The sequence below is a fragment of the Cicer arietinum genome, chromosome 7 (assembly GCF_000331145.2).
Source record: "Cicer arietinum cultivar CDC Frontier isolate Library 1 chromosome 7, Cicar.CDCFrontier_v2.0, whole genome shotgun sequence".
Lineage (NCBI taxonomy): Eukaryota > Viridiplantae > Streptophyta > Magnoliopsida > Fabales > Fabaceae > Cicer > Cicer arietinum.
The window spans coordinates 23,177,467-23,189,641 of NC_021166.2; the positions used below are offsets into that span (position 1 = coordinate 23,177,467).

The following is a 12,175-nucleotide window of genomic DNA, read 5'->3' on the forward strand; positions in this document are numbered from 1 at the left end:
ATGATAATTAGTTTTATGAGTTTTATTTGAAAATTTTGATTTTTTGTAAAAAAAAAAGATAACATTGTTGATATTTTAAAACATAAAAAAATCAAATTGTCACTTAAAATAAAAATAAAGGACCAAATTAAAAAGAAAAAATAAATAAATAACTAAAACGTTAACTGGAATTAAGTTAAGAGACTGCCATGACTATTTAGCCAAAATAATATGTTTTGATTGAATTTTTCTATGAAAATTGTTGAGTTTATATAACCGGTGACAATTTCACAATTCTGTACACTTCATCCTTTTAAATAAATATTAAGTTTTCATATTAATCTTTGCTTTTATTTACTTTACATATTCCAAAACACCTTTTGTTTTTATTTTTTCTTTAGTAATACTAAGACAATTTTTTGTCTATTTATTTTTGTTTTTTATTTTGGCAATGACATTTTTCATTTATATATAAAAGTTGTTGAGTTTATATATAGAAATTTGCCTCCTAAATTGATGATAATTTTGTAACTTTTTATTTATATTTTATCATTTTAATTAAGTATTTATATCTTTATTTTTTAGTAATACTAAGACTTTTGTTTTTTTGTTTGTTTTTAATTTTTCTTTTGACAATGCTATTTTTCATTTGTCTAATTTTAAATATATTTAGATTTAAAAAATAAAAATATTTAAGTTATTTTTGAGGAGAGAGAAATGATTTGAAATAGTTAATATTTGTTTCAAGTTATATCTACCTACCTTTCTCACCCCCTTCAAATTCTTTCAAAATGGGAGAAAAGTAAAAAATAAATTTATAAAGGGTTTTGCTCCCCTTGTCTCTAAATTTTTATGAAAAATTTTGCTCACTTTTCCTCTCAATTATGTGCAGTATTTTATACTCTACAATTATGTAAAGTCTTAAAATCAATTTTACATTATTAATTTACATATTTTTAGTTATACAATTTTATAAAGTTTTGAATATAATTTTATTCAAAAACTTTAATTGTTTTAAAATATTTTGTTGTGCATCACACAGATCTAATTTCTAGTTGGTTTTATAAAGTTAAGTTTATTTAAAAATTAATTAAAGTGAAATGATTAATATCCATAGACAGTAAATTGAAAATACTTTAAAACAAAAAAATATATCTAGAAGCAAGAATTTCACCTCTCTCCCTTTTTTCTCTACATTTATTGTCTTTCCTTTCTCTCTTTTTCTCTATTATTATTATTATTATTATTATTATTATTATTATTATTATTAATTTATTATTATTATTATTATTATTATTATCATTATTATTATTATATAGACTTTTAAATTAAAAAACTTAAAATTCAAAACTAATTTTTTTGGTAATTAGACTATTCTTTTTATTATTGTTTGACTAACATTTGACCAACAACAATCTAACCGAATACTTAATTGCAAAAAATAGATTATTTTTAGAGTCTTCCCAAATTTTTTTTAATTTAAAATCTAATTTAAAAATTCTTAAATACTTAACCATCTATAAAATAATTAAATCTACCTTTTAACTTTTGTAGTTTACCTTGGCCGACTTCACATAATACAAATTTATTCTTATTCTTAAAAATAAAAAGTAAAGAATTTAACAAAAAAGTAAACTTTATTACAAATCAAATTTAAAGACATTAGATTTACAATACCCTCTCTCTCTCTAGAAAACGTTGGCCCACTGAGAGTCACTCTCCTCATTGCTTTTTCCCATATCTCTTTTTCCTTTCCCTCTCTCTCAACTTTTTTCATTCACTCTTTCTTCTCAAACACACACTCAAAAAAAAAAAAAAAACTCCACTCCCTTTTTGCATTATTTTCTGCTAAAAAATAACACTGTATTTCATTTTCTTAATTTTCAACATGAATTAGGGTTTCAGTTTCACCAATCACCCCCATTGTTGCTATTCCCACCTCCACACATACTCTTTCACCATCTTTCATCAAATGGGTAAGCAATTTTTGTTACTGTCTCTCATTCTTCAGCTTCTCTTTGGAACCCTCTCAGTCTCAGCTGCACCTTCCAACACTTCTCCTGCAAGTCAGTACTAACACACCCATACATTTTTCATTTCTGATTTTTCTTTCATTTCTTCAAAGTTATCTTCTTTTTCTCATTTGATTCTTCTTCATTGCAGAAATTGTTACTGGGTTGCTCTCCAATGCTGTTCCTGCTTTTACCAAATGGGTTTGGTCTCTTAAAGCCACCACCAAAACAGGTATAGAATATGGATCTTTGCATGGTTAATGAATCTATGTAGCATCTACCGACATGTGTCACTGTCTCATACCGACACCGACACTTTAATTACATTTAATTCATTCATTATATCAAATTATTACTGATGTCGTCGTGTCAGTGCCATAACAGGTGTCTGGTCCGCGTTGGTAATCGTGCTTCAAAGGAATGAATTAACCACTTTATTTATTTATTTTGTTGTTTATGGTTGCAGGGGTTTTGAGCAAGTCAATGATGAAGTTTGAGAGTGGTTACAATGTGGAGACTGTGTTTGATGGAAGCAAGCTTGGAATTGAGCCTTATGCTGTTGAGTTGTTGCAAAATGGGGAGCTTCTCATTCTTGATTCTGATAATAGTAACCTTTATAGAATCTCTTCATCACTCTCTTTGTGTAAGTTTCCAAATGTAATTCACATAGCTTATGATCATTGGCCTAATTCACTTCTCCTTTTGTTTTCTAGGTTCTTATTTTGGAAATTAAAGTAAAAAAATTAATTGTCATTAATTTTTGGAGACTAGATTTTTTATGCATAATGCTGTGGGGAATTGATGTCTTCATTGTATCATGTTGAGTCTGTTATAAACTCTTTTCAGGCATTGTCTCTTTTCAACCTGGGGCTTGGGGTTTTCCCAATTGTGTTTACATAAGATTTGAGTAACTTATTTTGGAATTTACGACCTACTTAACTTTCTTCTTTCATGGAAGTAGAGTCTTGCATTCTTACCATGCAAGTTGTAAGATTTTTCTTTGACTTGTGTCGCCGTAGTGTTCCCCTATGCTTTTTTTATAAAAGGAGTCTAATTGCAATGTTTTTAGACCAATCATGGTCGGTCAGGTGCAGTCCTTTTTGTGTAATTAAAGTTTGTTATTGTCTGAGATGGCAGCTTATTGTGGCCTTGGTAGCAATCAAACTTCAGATTGAAGACGTATCCAGTGTTCGATGCGTGTAAGTGTTGGATACCAATACGGCACCAACACATACACTTACATCCAATCCCTTCTATTTTGGAAATTATTACCGATGTCTATATGTCAGTATCTTATCCAGTGTTTGTGCTTCATAGAATGAGGCCATCACCATGCTATTCCTGTGGATCATTCCAACATTTTTTATGCCATCAGTTTTGAACATCCTAAGGGGTTGATAATTACCGTCACTTTTTCTGTTGTTATATTGACTACAAATTATATGCGGCATCTTCATTGTCTCTTCTACATTTTCCCAGCCGAACTCCTCTTTGCATCATAGATTACAGTTAATTGAATCCATGCACATCCAAGTATCAAAGATTGTGTCACATGATATCATGTCACCTAAGTTCATCATGATTATGACCTTAATGAAGATGTATCACATCATTATAATGCATTTTGGATTTGATGTGTCTGTGGGTCTTCTCTGTATAGTATAATTGCTCCGTGACAGTTTAAGTACTTGCAGGTGTATATTTCATTAACTCGAGAAATATAACATTCATTGCAATTCTGCAGATAGCAGACCGAAGCTGGTGGCTGGATCAGCTGAAGGTTACTCTGGACATGTTGATGGGAAGCTCAGGGAGGCTAGGTTGAACCACCCAAAGGGGATAACCGTTGATGACCGAGGAAATATATATGTTGCAGATACTGCAAATATGGCAATTAGGAAAATTAGTGATTCAGGTATAATAATATTTCTTTTTCCTCATCCTCTCCCTCTAGGTAATCCAAAATTTTCAATTGACTCCATGGGTGTGTTTGTGAACTCTTAGACCTGATAATCTTTATTATAAAACTGCTATAATAATATTTCTTTTTCCTCATCCTCTCCCTCTAGGTAATCAAATTTTTTCAATTGACTCCATGGGTGTGTTTGTGAACTCTTAGACCTGATAATCTTTATTATAAAACTGCTACACTTATCAATGAAGTGCCGGACACCAGACACACCTTTAACCTTAAGTGTCGGTGCTAGATAGCTTTTCATTGAATTAAGATATATCTTTTTTCAGGTGTCACAACAATTGCTGGAGGGAAGTGGAGTCGTGGAGGGGGCCATGTTGATGGACCAAGCCAAGAAGCTAAATTTTCTGAAGACTTTGATGTGGTTTATGTTGGAAGTAGTTGTTCCCTACTCGTTATAGACAGAGGAAACCAAGCCATCAGGGAGATCCAACTTCACTTTGCCGATTGTGCATATCAATATGGCAGTGGATTCCCTCTTGGTAAACTAAATCTTCAAAACTTTTGTGGTGAAATTTTTGAGTCTTGATTACCAATTTAGACTGATTTTCTTCTATCATAGGAATTGCCATGCTTGTTGGGGCTGGCTTCTTTGGTTATATGCTGGCATTGCTGCAGCGTAGGCTTGGTACAATTGTAGAATCTCAAGATGTGAGTGCTTAGCCTTGTCTTCTTCCTTCTAATGCATTATATTAAATGGCATGGATATAGAATTGTTATAATATTATTGGTCATAAAATTAATATGATTCTCTGTTGATATAACCTCTCGAATAAACTAACATGTGGTTAGCCTACGGCAAATATAAGGCAAGGCTGCCTGTAATAGATGAGTGTGTCTCGTCTTTGGAGTAAATGTCCAAATTGGTCCTCGAAATTGTATAGTGTATCAATCTAGTCTCTCACATCGATATTTTAAAATGATTCTTGAAATTGTAAAATTTTAATCAAATTCGATCCTCCGCTGGAATTTGCAAGGACTATAATGACATTAAATTGATAATATCAGGAATGAATTTGAAGCTAAGTGAATATATCTGGGATGCATTTGATAAACAAATCCAGACATACCGACAAACTTGATTAATTTGCAATTTTAGGGATCTATTTTGATGGCTACCATAGCATTATGATACTGTTGATGCATGCCGATAAAATCACAGTTGATAAACATCTCATGCTTTTTGCAGGTTCCAGCAACAGCAATGCCTTCTGTTTCTCCAAGTCCATATCAAAAGCCCTTGAAATCTGTGAGGCCTCCTTTAATTCCATCAGAATACGAACCCGATAAGCAGGAAGAAGGTTTCTTTGGATCTCTCGGTAAGCTTCTTGCCAACACCGGCACATCAATGGTGGAGATAATGGGAGGGTTATTTCCTTCTTTCAGAAGAAAACCGCAAAGCTACCAATTTCAAAGGCAAACACTGATCCAACAACAACAACCTCAGAAGCAAGTGAATGATTGGCCAGCACAGGAAAGTTTCGTGATTCCTCGTGAAGACGAACCCCCGTCTATCGACACAAGGGCCCCAACGCCTCGAAAAACCTATCCTTTCATGTCGAAAGATGCGGAAAAAATGCAACAGCTGCGACAAAGTAAAGCGTTCTATAGCGGCTGGGATGGAGACCAGCAGCAACAACAACAACAACAACAAAAACATCATCATCGCCATCAGTACCAATCATCAGTCCCACACACTTTCTATGAGCAGAGCAATGAGACGACCAATGAGGTAGTTTTTGGGGCGGTGCAGGAACATGACAGGAAAAAGGAACCTGTGGTTATCAAGCCTGTTGAATATGGGGGCTCTCTGTACGAACATCACGATTTTCGGCCTCGAATGAGTTCCATGGGTTATACTTATACCCATAAGTATTGAGTATATATAGTTAGGAAGTTTAGAACAAAATGAAAACTCAATCCAGCTTTGATTTGGAGTGAGGAGGTTGAAATCAAGTGTAGTTAGTACAATGATTTTCTCCTGTTGATCATAAATATGAATTGTTTCAGTTTTGCTGCCAAATGTAGATTGTTCTGGTGTGTAGCTTATACAACAATGGCAATTAGGAGGGTAAGATGGGATCAAGAAATTTTTGCATGCTTTTCTGATGATCTTATCATGGTTAAATGTTCTAATTTTTTTGAAAAAAAGAATCAGTTGTTTTTAAAATTTTCTTTATCATAACTATTTTCAACAACTGAACAGTTACACTATTTAATGTTTAGTTGGCCAAGATTAGGATGTATTTCACAGTTAAGGTCTCTTTAGCTTTGTTTGGATTAATGAAATATGATGAAATGTATTGGTCTATATGTGGTTCTATTGTTTAGATTTAAAAAAATGAGTAAAATCGAGTCGGAAATACATTACGAATGATTACATAAACATATATATTATACAAATGATTACATAGATATAGATATAGGGAATGTATTAGGCAATACATTACAAATGATTACATAGATGTAGATATTATACACGTATCCCACTATGTCATTAGAAACACATTGTTATTGTACACTGTTACATGTATTATAAACATTAACATACCCTTTATTTTGAAAATATTTGACATCTTAAAACACAACAACGATGACATTAAAGTTTTATTTGATAATTTAGGCAATTGAAAAGATGCAAATCAAATATTATGCATTTAGTTTAGTTTTTGCATTCTATAATAAAGAAATTTATCCACTTTAGATATATAGTTAATCGTGCATAATTTTTTTTTTATTCAGTATGTTTACATTCCTCAAAAATTTTCTTGTTCTTCTTGAGAAATTGAATTGCATCAACATTTCTCATGGGGGGTGTACGAAGCAAAGCTTTCACCATATTGGTATGACATTTTAGTCCCATATTCACAAGCTTTTGACAACAAGGTTTAGTTATGTTTCCATCATGGATTAATTTGTTATATACTTCTTCTCCACATTCAGCACCTATTTCTTCTACACACTTGGCCAAAAATTTCTGGTCTTCAGGTTCTGTAACACGATCACATTTTTGAAAAATGTGATCACTTTTTGTAAGAACATCAATTCGACTTACATTTTGCAGTGCAGGTTCAGTTTCAAGAATATATATTGTCATTTTTACGTGGCAAGAATAACCCATTTGTAAAAGCTTATAACAACAATCTCTTGAAACTATTGTCTTATTAGGACTAAACAATTTTCCAAACCATTGGTCACCACATTTTTCTCCAACATTTTCAGCACATTCATGCAAAAACTCTTGCTCAGGAATTGTGAGGTCAGCGAATGATATAGTAAAAAAGAAAGCCACCAAAATAATACAAATGCTTGATCCTGCCATAAGATATTTATAAAATATATGTTATATTCATATATATTTTTTACTTCATCTAGGCTTTGGTTAAATAGTGTGCAAAAATTGAGTTTGTTTTGGGATTTTGGTAACTGAGGCGGCTACATTTATTATGCATAGTAAAACATACTATTAAAAACTATGTTGTAACCTACATCAGTTTTTTGTGTGGTTTTAAGGTTTGGCTTTTTATTAATAAATAAACAGTTTGTAAGAAGAAAAGCATTGCTCATAAAATAATTTTGACTTAAAGTCTAACATGGTTGGTCCTCAATGCTATGTACAAAAAAAGCACAAAAATATGAGAAAAAGGAGTAAAAACAAACAATAAAAGCAATCCATAAAGTATGAACACTCACAATAGGAGATGAAATGACAGAAAAAGAAAGAGAAACACATGATCCAATTAAGTAAAAAAAAAATAACACCAAATAGTCCAATAGTACTTGAGACACTCAATACAAATTGGCAATTAGTTTTTGAATCTTGTTTTTTTTTTTTTTTTATACATTGATAAAATATAATTCAGGATTTTGTTCACTTTGGTAGTACCTATGAAACACGGATATTAACACAGACACTAGACACCACTGATAATATTTGAAAAATGAATTAATTGAATATAATGTGTCGGCGTCGTGATTGTGTTGGACACTGAGACACGCCTTCAATCGGAAGTGTCAGCGATACAAATGGGAGTACTCAAGAAGCATTAATGTAATGAAAAATATGATTAGATGACAAAATATTTGCATATTATTTACAGAAAACAGTACCATCATATACAAACTTCATCTCCTCTTTGCAATACCGAAATTAGATACAGATGATTCTTGATGAGGAATGTTACTATCTTTAAGTGCCATCCTTCCTCTAGTAACCTTTCCTTGGTTTAAGGATTCCTTGGTTGAATCCAAAAGGTTTTCATCAAAACTCATCAAATCCTTCAATTGGTCAAAATACTTACTTGACTTTGTTATCTCACCACTATTGTAAGCATCTAAATCTAGCAAAGACACAGACTCCAAATGTGGCCTTGGAGAAACAAAGTTGATATTAAACATGAGAAGAATAAGAGAAAGACTGAGACTCCAAAGTTTTGTCGGGACCGTGAAAATGTAGGAGCAACTGCAGCTAGCAACTGCGCTTTTGATGACGGAGTAGAGTGTCGGTACTAGCTTCCCCAGACTGGTTCGGCAATGCTTCCATGTCCCGTTGAAATGGCAGCGGCTGGTGCGTTCCTGTCTACATAGTTCGGTTAGATTTGGTGTGAGTAAAACCATTTGCCACATAAAATCTTTACAAGAAGTTGGGAGGAACTTACATGAGGGATGATATAAGGGCGGACCACAATGCCGATTACTAAGCCTAGTAAACACGATAGTCCTAATCCTAGAGTCCAAACCATAACTGCACCAAGCCCTGTTTAAGAGAGATAGCTTTTTCATTATAACTGAATCATAGTTTCTAGGTAGATGTATATCATAAAATATGAAAAGGAAAAATGTTTATCATAATACAACTAAAATCTGACCAGATTTAGATCCAAGGGTGCAATCCTCCTCCTTCAAATTAATCTGATGGACCAATTGGTGCATATGATCTGACACCAGTAAAGCACAAAGGCCAGGAATGAAAGTTAGCTCAAAATCATTTGAAAATGATGCATTTTGTGCTGGTCCATCTTTGATGCTTAACTTTTCTGAAGACCCTCCAGCAATTGTGGTGACACCTAGTCAAGAGACCAAAGAAGACAAAATGGATGCTCATTATTTGCTATATAAACTAGAGACATCTTATGTTTTACAAGATTCACCCCCCCAAGTTAGCCGGGGCCTCTCAAGCATGTGGTCAGGAATTTGATATCAAACTCGTCTGTACAGAACATATTAAGCGACAAACTTAAAGGGATTAGTCTCTAGCTCTCGGCTAGGACTCCGTAGATAATTGGATTCACCCAAAAAAAAGAAGATTCACCACCCCAAGTTAACCAGGTATCTAAGCATGTGGTTAGGAGTTTGATATCAAACTTGTGTGTATAAAACATCACCTGGTGGGATACATACCTCGAGATTAGACTCTAGCTCTTGACTAGTACTCCTATTCATGGAATCCTCCAAAAAATAAAATCCCAACCACGCATTTAGTAACAAATATCAATTATCAATTTTGAGCTTATGAGACTAACTCCGATTCATTGAAGAGGAATTTGAGTTTTCTAATCACTACAACTCGTCTCTCTCTTCCCATGCAACTATGTATCCAAAATAGAACTAACCCAATTTCCATCCATTGCAAACCAATTTCATAAACCTAAAGACTAAAACTATAGATGAAAAACCAAGCAACAAAAACAAGATGGAATCGGCCATCGCAGCTATGAAGCACTAACACATACACCGCTATGACATCAGACACTTACACTTAGACACAGATAATAATTAGAAAAAATAGATATTGTATGAAATCAGAAGTATCACTAGGTATCACACCCTAACAAATGTCAAACACTCGGACAAGCCTTCAATATGATAGGTGCTAAGTAGTAGAAACCTAAGGAGTTTATCTTAAAACATACCATTGGTGCTGATTTTCCTTATGACCTTGTTAACCCTATCAGCAACATACACATTCCCTCTGATATCAACAGCAAAGCTTCTAGGTTTATCAAACCGAGCAGAACCCACATCACCATCATCATACCCAGGTGACCCATTTCCAGAAAACCTCTTGAAAACACTTTCTGCAACAAAAATAAAAAACAATAACCACAAAAGCAACAAAAAGATCAAAACTTTAGCACACCCAATAAAACAAAAAGGAAAAAGAACTAACCTTGAGAAACGGGTAACTGAACGGTGTAGAAAGTACTGTTTGTAGAATCAAGGACGATGAGATCGTAAGAAGTGAGTCGTTGGAGAACTGAAAAAGGGTTTATGTGAAGCTTGTGACCGTCGAGTACGGTGGTGATGGTGTAACCGTCTTCGGAAATGACGAGTTTCGCTAGAACTGAAAAATGAATAATAAATTGTGAGGTGAAAATGAAAAATGTGAGAAAGGAAACTTGATTAGGAAGAGTTAGTTACCATGGTGAGAGAATAAGGTGAGAAGGAGGAAAAGATGGAGTGTGATGAAGGTGAAAGAAGAAGAAGTCATGGTTTGTTCTTCGTCACTTTGATGTGTGCAATGTTTCACACTTTCATCGATGTGTTAGGACTTAGAACCCCTTCTTATGTTATTTTATATTTATAAACATTTAATTATGTGAATGTAGGTTTTTGAAAGATAGATTTAATGTTTTGATGTATGTTAAAACTATGTTATATTCAAATGAATTTGTGTATTTTTGTTGATTCTATGATTTTCAATATTTTGAATTAGAAAAGTTTTTTATAATATCATTTGTTGGGGTGATTGTTTCATAGATAAACTATTATATTGTAAATGTTTGTATTATAATAAAGGAATAAATTTTTGTTTATATTGAATTAAACTAAATACATTTTACATAAGAAAGACGAATTGAGAAATTTATATTCGTACAATTATGTGTTTGTTTAATCTATTCATGATATTGAAAGTACTTTAAAAATTTATTTTAGAAAAAGTTCAATGATCATATTTACATCAAACATTTTTAATGATTAAATTTTTTTTGTTAATAAGTAGCATCTACTCTAATTGGAGAATAATTATATATGTTAGTTGGTTGATTGAATCACTTGCGAACCAATCAATAAAAATCTTCTTATTTAGAGTGTTCAAATTTTAAATGAATAATAATTACAATTTTTTATAGTTTTCTATGCAAAGTTTCCAATATAAATAACTTTTCCAATACGATTTTACAAAATATTGGTTGTTGCAAAAATATCTATAAAATAAGAATTCTATTCATCTCTTTTTATAGTTTTTGGAGTCATTTTGTCAAATAAATTTCAATTAACTAATTTCAACTATTAACTAGTTTTTCAGCTATATGTTATTAACTAATTTTTCATCTTTTAACTAACTTCTCAACTATTAACTAACTAGCTTAATTTAATCACTCAGGACTAGGTTGGAAGAGTTATTACTAACATTAATGATCTAAAACCAAAATTCACCGTTCAAATTATTGAAGTGTACAAATGCGGTCACTTACATTAGCAATATTGTAAAATAATCAATGAAATGATAAATTTATAATTCATTGAAGTAGTAAAAGGATCACGTTTGCTAGAGTTTAAATCAAAAATTTCATTGCAAACATCTTTCAAGGAACCTTTGAGAACTTTCACACATAAAAATAAAAAATTTCAAACATAAGTTCATGGTTGTCAAGTGAATCATATTGGTATATATATTTTGATAAATTAATTTTAGTACTTCTTCGGACAGTCAAGATGTTAAGTATATAACTAATTTCATGGTTCGCATCACATGATATAATTAATTATTTACCACAAATCTCCTTATTATCAGGTCGTTTCTTATTATTATTCATTAACTATATATTATAAGTTCTTATTAATAAGTCTCTTCGTAGGTTAGTTGTTTTTTTATGATTAACAATTAAAAATCTGTATGATATACAAAATTTAATACACAACTTTCTAAAAGTTTATATATATATATATATTAGTTAGCATTTCACACATGGGGTTTTCCAACATTTAATGAACAATTAAAAGTCAAGATTTAAAGACTTACTTGCAAAAACAAACATGTAGAATGTTCTGCTGAATGATACCAAGATTGATAACAGATTGATCAGAAGAACATTCTGGTTTTTACAAAAGAGCATTCTAGTTTATAAAAGAACATTTTGGTTTATCAAGATCATTCTGGTTTATCAAAGGATTATTCTGGTTTATCAAATGATCATTCTAGTTT

The 12,175-nt window shown here is 32.0% G+C and overlaps 3 protein-coding genes across 3 annotated transcripts; 1 reads left to right on the forward strand and 2 right to left on the reverse strand.

Moving 5' to 3' along the window:
• Nucleotides 1-1,810: 1,810 nt before the first annotated feature.
• On the forward strand, nt 1,811-6,064 carry LOC101495281 (uncharacterized). Its single transcript, XM_004509784.4, has 7 exons — nt 1,811-2,045; nt 2,143-2,223; nt 2,458-2,634; nt 3,736-3,906; nt 4,236-4,448; nt 4,529-4,617; nt 5,156-6,064. The coding sequence occupies exons 1-7, from the start codon at nt 1,952-1,954 to the stop codon at nt 5,843-5,845; spliced, it is 1,515 nt and encodes a 504-aa protein (XP_004509841.1). The 5' UTR covers nt 1,811-1,951; the 3' UTR covers nt 5,846-6,064.
• A 636-nt stretch (nt 6,065-6,700) lies between these two features.
• On the reverse strand, nt 6,701-7,288 carry LOC140918713 (uncharacterized). Its single transcript, XM_073363508.1, has one exon. It carries the CDS (start codon nt 7,286-7,288, stop codon nt 6,701-6,703), a length of 588 nt encoding a protein of 195 aa, XP_073219609.1.
• Nucleotides 7,289-8,012: 724 nt separating this feature from the next.
• Nucleotides 8,013-10,547, reverse strand: LOC101495603 (uncharacterized). The gene is made up of 6 exons (XM_004509785.4): nt 10,387-10,547; nt 10,136-10,309; nt 9,879-10,043; nt 8,835-9,032; nt 8,625-8,722; nt 8,013-8,541 (listed from the first exon to the last, which is right to left on the reverse strand). Exons 1-6 carry the CDS (start codon nt 10,454-10,456, stop codon nt 8,092-8,094), a joined length of 1,155 nt encoding a protein of 384 aa, XP_004509842.1. The 5' UTR covers nt 10,457-10,547; the 3' UTR covers nt 8,013-8,091.
• Nucleotides 10,548-12,175: the final 1,628 nt, after the last annotated feature.